Source organism: Varanus komodoensis, unplaced genomic scaffold, assembly GCF_004798865.1.
Source record: "Varanus komodoensis strain SLA01 unplaced genomic scaffold, ASM479886v1 scaffold35, whole genome shotgun sequence".
Lineage (NCBI taxonomy): Eukaryota > Metazoa > Chordata > Lepidosauria > Squamata > Varanidae > Varanus > Varanus komodoensis.
Genome location: NW_025335856.1, coordinates 2,000,653 through 2,009,603, shown reverse-complemented (window position 1 = coordinate 2,009,603; position 8,951 = coordinate 2,000,653). Strand labels below are relative to the sequence as shown.

The following is an 8,951-nucleotide window of genomic DNA, read 5'->3' as shown; positions in this document are numbered from 1 at the left end:
GGGGTATAAAAGTTCCTCCTCCTCTAGCTCCAAATCTGTCACAAGGCGTTTTCATACACTGAGCAGGCTTTTCACCAGGCCCAGTTAGTCAATGTCTTTGTCGCTTGTGTTCCAATACAGACCCATGCTACTTGGTCAGTTTGGTGAGGAGACCGCTCGTATTTTGCCCCGTTGCTGTGTTTGGGTTAAGGTCCAGGTCTCAACCCTCAACAACTCTGCCCCCTCCCTGCCACATCGTATTATGGCTCTTTATACTTCGCATGTTCATGATATTTCAACATTCATCAGATTACTACAAAATGCCACCAGGCTGTTGCTGAGTTAGAACATGCAGTAGTATCAGTGGAGGAGTAAACAAGAAATAAAGACTTTTCAAAGGCTTTATTGCTCATTGCTAATCAGCTATGCCTTGAATAAATACAATTGGAATTGGATACCAGTCTGTAGAATGGAATGTGACTACAGAAGTATTTCATGAAGCCTGCAGCACTGGAAGGCTTGATTACGTTCACACAAGGATTGAATATCAACCTGAGGAGGCATAGGTCACAATCATCCACAGATCTCTTTAAAATGAATGATAGTCTACTAAGAAGACCTTTAGACTGAAGAGACTCTAATCTTGCAAGGAACAGGATTAATTTTAATCAGGTTAGATGAAAAATCAAACCAAACTTGCGACTGGATAAATGGAATGTATTGTGGACATACTATGTGCCTGAGGGTAGTTCTGAAGTCTCCTTTACATGGGTAAAATGGGCAAATAATGAAGAGCCAGTGTGGCATAGTGGTTAAGTGTGTGGGTCTAAGGCAATCTGGGTTTTAGTTCCCACTTTGCCATGGAGCCTGCTGGGTGGCTTTGGGCCACTCACAGACCCTAAGCCCAGCCTGCCTCACAGGGTTGTTGTTTTGAGGATAAGAATGAGCGCAGCAGGAGGAGAATGATGTAAGTCACTTTGAGTTTGATGTAAGAAAAGAGGATATAAATCTAATAAATAAATATCATAGTCCAATCTAGCAAATTTAATTGGTTAAGTGAGCATTCAAACATGTTAGAGTAAGGCAGATTAAGGAACAGAACCTTAATGTACATTCTTTCAGGGGAGAAAGTCTGTATTTTTTGACAGCTCATACTTTCAATTGATGCTAATGAACATATGAAAAGAACATGTACCTTCACTAAAAAAAAACCCAGAGGTTCCCTTTCACCTTTCCTTTCAAGAAGTAAAGAAATATTTAGATTGTAAGATTATTTAGCAGAAATTTGGGATACCATCCGCTTAAGGTCTTGGTCTGAGATCATGAAGATGAAACTGCTCATGGAAGATTTCCAAGCAAACTAACAGAGCAGACACACCAGTTATTTATTTTAAGTATTTTTGTATCACTGTTCAATCATATCTCAGCATGATTTAAAAAAAACAGTTAAAATATAAATACAAAAAAAGCAAAAAGCCACAACATTATAAAAGCAGGTTAAGAAAACCAGTATAATTAGATCTGCATTTGAAGCTCTCCAGAAGATAAAAAGGCATTTGAAAAGACAAAGTAGGTGCTTGCCAAATCCCTTAGTAGTTGTAGAGAAAATGAGACAGAAGGCCTTTCAGATTATCTTTTCCAGTGTCTGATTAAAAATTAGCTTCAAATTTTGCCCATGAAAAGATATCCTGTAGCAGATATGTGTTGGGTCAATTAGATATAGTAGAAATAAGTGTTACCCTTGCAGTTAATCATAGTATATCATTGATTACCATCAAAGAAGCTAGACAGCACATGTCTGATCTTGCCATGTCTTCAGAGTATCTCATTTCAATTAAGATACAATTGATGTGCATTCCCTTGTCACTTCATCCAATACTTGCTGATTTTGACCTTGCAATGCCAACTCACTAATTGGCCAAGCTGGGGCTCAGTGCCAGGACAGCAATATCCTTACAATAAGGGGCTAGCATGCTTTGTTAGGAGGAACTGGCCTTTTCTTTTTCTCTTGGTATTCTCCCCATGGTGTAGAATTCTGAATTTGGATGTAGATCTGTGAAGTGAGCGATGCGATTTGACATGGCAAAAAAGGCCGAAATGGCACCAATGTCCCAGGCATCTTCTCGATCAAATCCGTGTGCCTCCAGCTTCTGAAAATGCTCCTCTGTGATGTTCTCTGCTCGACAGACAGCAAGTGCAAACTCCAGCATGGCCCGTTCCCGATCACTTAGGTCAGCCTTTTTCCAGTTCACTATGACCTGCACAAGAGAAAGCCTACTGAAATTGCAAACATTGGGCTTAGAAAATACAACATTTGGTTCACTTATAACCTTGTTAGACCAAATAGACCAACACTTCAGGTCAGTGGAAAAGAAAGCTGAGTCTTACAGCTAAAATTAAAATTATCTTGAATATGAATCAACGTACATAGTGGGCATATTCTGAACAAGACAGCTAGATGAAAAGGCAGAAATGATTCCCGTATCTTTGATATCTATAAGAAAGAAGGAATTTCAGAAAATGCAGTTTCTTATGCTTGGAACATCATGGCATGGGGAGCAGCATCTGTCAAACATTTGTGCTGATGAAAATGATTTTTAATTGCACTATCAGCTGGGGTACCCAACCTCTTTTGGGTCAGTGGGCACATTTGGAATTTTGAGAGTGTTGTGGGAACATTTAAAAAATGGCTGCCAATTGGGCTGAATATGCTAAGGCTAATTAGGAGGAAGGAAAAAAGTAAATTGCCCAAGCCCCTAATTACAAGACAGGAGTGGGTTACCTCAGAAATGCAAAGCTAGTCTCTTGAATCCAAATAAAGATAATACTGGGGGACAAAACATTGCTGGCACTATACTGTATAGTAATTTTAAAATCTTAGTAAATATGAGGAACATAGACCCCACATATGAATTCATTAACATCTATCATTTTATGCAATACTTAATACATGAAACTGTAATTCAACAATTACTGTTATACTTCCTTTCAAATTGCTATTTATTGTAGGTATTTTGATACTTCCTTGTACTCATATTCTCTACTTGATAATATGTATAATAAAGAATGAAAGTGCTAAGAATAAAATTGCTATGCAGATCTCACAGATATAATTTACTTCTTGGAAGACTGGCCTTCAAGTTTAGAGCAAGCCTGACTTCATTCTTTTCCCTCTTGTTCTGCATGCCATTTCACACAGATACATCTCAAGCATCTGCACAGACCCCACTAATGGCAAAGAAACACACTGAGGATAACCATCTTGAGGAGTGATTTACTGCATAGAACACAAGTCAGCCACTTACAAAAATGGAACAAATGGACACATGGGGGCTAACCTGATCAGCCAGGGTTGGTTTCTTGGAATATATCCTATGTAAAGCACTGTGTGCAATTACGCAGTAGGGACAGTCGTTAACAACACTTGTAGCCACGATAATGAGCTCTCTGTCAGCCTTACTTAGGTTTCCTGTGGGAGAATGGATATGCAAGATATTTTGAGGGTAGTCATTTGTTCACAAGATCAAGAGCTCATGCCTTCAAATCTTGTGTCTGAATCTGACCTGCAATTCCTTTACTGCAGTCATCGGTTTTTTTCAATGCAAGCAAGTATTCGGACAAGTTGTACTTTATAATTGAAATATTATTATCTGCCACCATCAATCACTACCTTTCAGTAGTTTCAAGTTGATTGGAAAACAGGCACAGACATAAGGAAGTGGGTGTCCTTTGTAAATGCAGCTTAAATCTCCAAACAATTCTCTTTCACCCACAAGGATGTTATAACTATCCAATGTGTATTTGGACAGTTATCACAGGTTTCATAAAAATCATGGGCCAGCATGTAAAGGATAAATCTGAATCCTAAAAAATCAGGGCTACAACCATGATCTCTACATTGTGCTAGTGAGAGACTCTAATCTGCTAGAAGCAACAGCAGCTATATTAATTAATATCAAAAAGATGGGCCCTGGTCACCCTAAGACATGAAAACCACTTTCCTTGGGGCTACAGCTACACACAGGATTCACTGGTCTGGGGTTTTATCAAAAAAAGAGAAAATTAAATTTAGGCAGAAGTGTAGCATAGTCCCTCACACCTGCAAGTTTCTAGAGCTTTGTATCAGTTGTGAGATTGTATTAGTGTTGTGGTCCAACATCCTGTTGTGCTGTAATGCCGTTTCTTCAGTTGTTGTTAATATTCAATCATTTATTACTATTCTGCACTGTACTGGTGCATCCCACTCTTCTGGCTTGTTTGCTCTTTGCCGACATCCTTACAGCCACTACCAGAGCTTCCAAAATTAAAACTTGGCTGCAGCATTTGTTCTATGGTGGTGTGCTCTAGTTAACTTTATGTGTACATGGGAGAAAACTCTGCATCCAACTGGGGCATGGGGGATATTCTCTGTTAAGGTCTTGGCTTAGCCACTTGCAGATGCCAAACAGGTGGGCATTTTTACACATTAAGGTTTAAATTTTAATATGAAAAGTGCCTTGCTCCTTTAAGATATGCTGGAAACTTAAAGTGCATCTCCTCTGATTTTCATCAGGTTTTCAGAAAGTGCACAAGCCATCATGGGTGCTCTTCAAGCCATCCTTTAAAACCCACAGATATACCACATTGAGCATGACAAAACCATCCAGATGGCTTCCTCTTTACTGAAAGCTAGACATTCTTGGATGCTACATTATTTTGTACTAGAGGAATAATGCAGCAGTTTTCAGGATTTTACAGTCAATGGGAGTTATTGTTGTCTGAGAGTTATACCAAGAATAGAACCAAGGAAGGCTGGGTAAAAACACTTACACCATCCATCCACTGGCAACACGGCTGCAGTTCCATATACCACTAGTAGTTTATGGCATTCATATCCAAGAGTTATTATTTCCATAAGATTATAGTCCAAAATCAGTTCCTGTTCCTACCTGTCTCCTTGTTCATGATGGCGTTGTAGTAAGCAAAGAAGGCTCTAAATTCTGCTGGGCGATGAGACATCGCCTTAAACACATTAGGCAAAAACCCACTCTGAGAATTAAGAAAAAATACTGGTCAGACATCTTAAATCACTCATTTAGTGATTAAGGTTGCATGCAATGCTGATTCTATTTTCAGCCTCAGACATACCCATATGGCACAATTACCTGCAAGCCACCTATGAATAATGTTGAGACAAAGACTGGAAAGCCTTCTAGAAGACCTCCTGTGGCTCCTAGCTGGCCCTATGCCTGTAAACACCAACAGGTTCAATGCTAATCAATATCAATTCTGCAAGTACTTGCAGGATGAATCAGGCTACTTCCTCTACCAGGCCAGGAAAGGAAGCTGCATTGTTTTACAGACCCTAATGTTGCCTCAAGGGACAAAACAACTTGACTGGCTTTGAGTACTACTAAGCACCTGGAGTTGGGAGGCGGGAGGGGGAGGTTGCCATTTGCTGCCCTGCCTCAGGCAGCAAAATGTCTTGGGGCCAGCTGTAGACATGGCTACAGAAACCTCTGGAGTGGCTGAGGTAGAAGAAATTATGTGGGGTATGGAAACAACTGGGGCTACAGAGGGATCTGTGCATAGGGAAGCATGTTCAGGATTGCATTGAACTGTGTAATCCTAAGCATAATTACATCATGTTACATGGGGTAGTATAACTTGGGAGTCCTGCAACAGCAGGGGTTGGACCTGATGACCTTCTGTCCCCTTCCAACTCTACTATTCTATGATACTAGGACACTATGGAGCACTGTCATGTCTCTGCTTCTGAATCACTGTAGCAATAATATAGCTACTACAGCTCACAGGGGGAGCACATGCTTTGCATGCAAAATATCCCAGATTCTCAATTTATTGCGCCTCACATTTAAAGGACCAGGTAGCAAGAGATGGGAAGGTCCTCTACTGAGATGTGGGGAACAATTGCCAGGGAGAATAAACAGTAACATGTTAGAAGGATGAAGAGGCTAAGCTGGTATAATAAAGATTCTTTGTTTCAAAATATGAGGCTTGTGACCCTCTAAACCCCACCACACAGACTGCCAGATATCCAATCATTTCCTTGTTTTTGCAGTATCAGGTAGGTGGGAAAATTATCACCCAGCTATCTGTGACCCTATGTGAACAGAGATAGCCTGTCAACAGTTATCAATATTCTAGTACCTCCTGGCTAGATTGCTTTGATGAACTGTATGTGGGACTACCTGTAAAGATGGCTCAGAAACATTCCTTAGTTCAAGACAGAATTGCTAGATTACTAACTGGGATTGGCCAATGTCATCATAAGGTGCCAGTGTTTTATCAACTGCACTAGCTTCTGATCTTTTCTGCAAGCCATATTCAAAGCATTGGTGTTGACCTTTAAAACCCTAAACAGCTTGGGACCAGAATGTCTAAAGGCATGTCTCCACCCACATATACCTCTTCAGACCCGTAGGTCATTTTCAAGGGCCCTGTTGCATATGTGACCATCAAGAGACAAAACTTAAAAAAAAAGAAAGTCTTCAAATGAGATCTTCTCACTCCCCAAAGAATTCCTTAAGAAGTTTGCCTAGCACTTCCATTGCTATCTTCTGGGTGTCAAACAAAGGCCGAGCATTTAGCATTTTAACAACCTAATTCTCAATTTTTAATGGCTGTTTCATCAATTTCTGTGCTGCTTGTTTTGCATTGTTTTTATTCTTTTAAATATTGGTATTGTACTTTTTATTTTTACCTGTTCTATGGCATTATAGGTTTTTTTCCAAATGGTTTTAATTATCCCAGAGAATGTTGGTTATTGAGCAGATCCAAGATGTAATATTAAATAAAGAAATAAAGCTCCTGATGTGTCATTGTACATGTCTTATGTGTCTTACTGGGCACAATGGCTTTAATGACCCACTACGTACAAGGTTGCATTCCCTTAGTAGGTAGAAATAAATCCAGACAGCTAGCAGTGCAGATAAAAAAATCCTGATCAAAACTGACTACCTTTCTGTCCATATACCAGTCTTCCTCGTGCTGGTGCCCACACTGCTGATGTATTGGGCTTCAAATCCCACTACCCACAGCCAGGTGCCAGTCTTGGAAAGGATGTTAAAAACATGTGCTTCAAGTATCTTCAGAATGACATTTTTCTGACAAGACACTCTTACCTTTACTTCTACTTCATCCATGAGTTCTACTATATCGTATGGCAAATCATTCTTATTAGGTATTGGATAGCGCCCAATTGGCTTAGTGACATTTCCTCCCTCTGTGCTGTATGCATGCTTCAAGGTTCTAGTCTGGGGTCTTCCTCCAAAGCTCCCCAACACACTTAGAGGCAGAAGCTAGAAAACAGAAAGGCAGAAAAACTTGCATTTGTTACAGTATGGCAGGGGTGTTGAATTCGAGACCTGAACACAATTCCCCAGATGTGCTTGGGGGCTGCATTCCAGTGGTGCACAGGGTTGTGGTGGTGGTGGTGGTGGTGGGCTTTAGGAGAGGCTTCAGAAAAAGAAAACTAGCAAACTATTGGCTGCCAGGAAAAGGGGGTGGGGTGGCCAGCAGGGGAATCAGAGGCTGCAGCAAGGTGTGTGTCCAAAAAATTATTTGCAGAATGCTTAACTGCACCATTTCTGGCCCTGCACCATTTAGGAGGTCCTAAGAGTTCCAGAACATGTAGCTCTCTCTGCCTTTTAGCATCACTGCAAGGCCAATATCCAAGCAGCTACTTCATGTGAGATTTTTATTCCCCTTTGATTGTCTTGCGTTAGTGCTGCATAGTTTCAGAAGCAAATACAGTTTGTTAGATGGCTCAGAGGACCGTTTGGGAAATCCAAACCCAAAGCTACTATGAATGTGTAGTACTCCTTGCTTTGTTCTTTGGATCCTGGACCAGGAACATGGATGACAGTCTCTTCAGCATTGTGTGGCTCAAATGCCTTTGACTTTACCTGAGACCTTTCAGCTCCTTTAAAGCCTGGCTCCTATTGGGGGCTTATCGCAGCTTTGAACTGTAACAGGTCAAAGGTGCTTTATGCCATGAGCTTCCGAGGGTCAACAAAACTTCAACCCAGCCCTTCTAGAACCTCTGGAACTCAGAGCTGATTTCTAAACAGACTTGATCCTCTGACCCACTCGCCCACCCCAATATACCAGCAGTCATTTCTCCACTGGGCAAACACACAGACTGTATTCTAAAATAGTCAGCTGGCCAGCACCAAGAAGGCTAAAACCACCGGCACCAGGAGTTCCCACATATCTCCTGCCTTTGAGCCATTACTTGTAAGCAGTCGAATTTACTGTCCTAAATCAGATGCAGGGATCTTTTATTCCAGCTTCCCCCAACCTCATATGCTGAAGACGCATGGGACTGCATCTCCCATTACTGGGAATTATGGGAGTTGTAGTCTATTACATTGAATGGCACCAAAAAAGGCTGTTTTAGTAACGGGAAGGCAGCGGACGGTTCCCATGAGCCTGAGACTGCATTTTCAGAAGAAGCCATCTGTGAGCTGTTGTCTATTTGCCTGGCCTGATGGGACACACAAGTCAGGCGAGAAGCGGCTGGCGGTAATCCGGGGTGTGCCCAGGAAATAAGCGTCCCCCGCTTCTCCAATGCCTGGGATGGCCACCCTTCGAAACACGCGGGCTGCTAACTAACCGGATCCGGTGGAAATGGAATCGGTTTGGTAGCTCGGCCGCCTGCGTCCTGCAGCCCCGCCGTCACTACTTACAAAAGCGGAGCCCCGACGGTGGAGCTGCAGGAGGCCGGCGAGGAGCAAGCGCTTCATTGCGGCGGTCGCAGAAGACGAAGAAGCAGAAGAACGAGGAAAGCACTACAGGGTGGGGCGCCCTCACACGGATCCTCGCGTCGAGAGGAAGTGCGCATGCTCAGCCAGCACTCCTTCTCCCCGCAGTCGCCGCACCTCCCAAGCAGAAAAGCTAATTGGGCAACGGAAGGGCGAGGCAGCAGCCAATGGAAGGCCACGGCCATGGGAAGCGCCCGGCCCCCACGC

At 42.2% G+C, this 8,951-nt stretch overlaps 1 protein-coding gene across 2 annotated transcripts; it reads right to left on the bottom strand.

Annotated features, from left to right (window-relative positions):
- Nucleotides 1–996: 996 nt before the first annotated feature.
- Nucleotides 997–8,811, bottom strand: LOC123028108. 2 transcript variants are annotated; one of them, XM_044439628.1, is made up of 5 exons: nt 8,670–8,811; nt 7,104–7,280; nt 4,908–5,007; nt 3,318–3,448; nt 997–2,237 (listed from the first exon to the last, which is right to left on the bottom strand). In XM_044439628.1, exons 1-5 carry the CDS (start codon nt 8,724–8,726, stop codon nt 1,959–1,961), a joined length of 744 nt encoding a protein of 247 aa, XP_044295563.1. In that variant the 5' UTR covers nt 8,727–8,811; the 3' UTR covers nt 997–1,958. The 2 variants fall into 2 exon arrangements, with proteins under 2 accessions (XP_044295563.1, XP_044295564.1); XM_044439629.1 differs by having other exon boundaries at nt 8,597–8,689.
- Nucleotides 8,812–8,951: the final 140 nt, after the last annotated feature.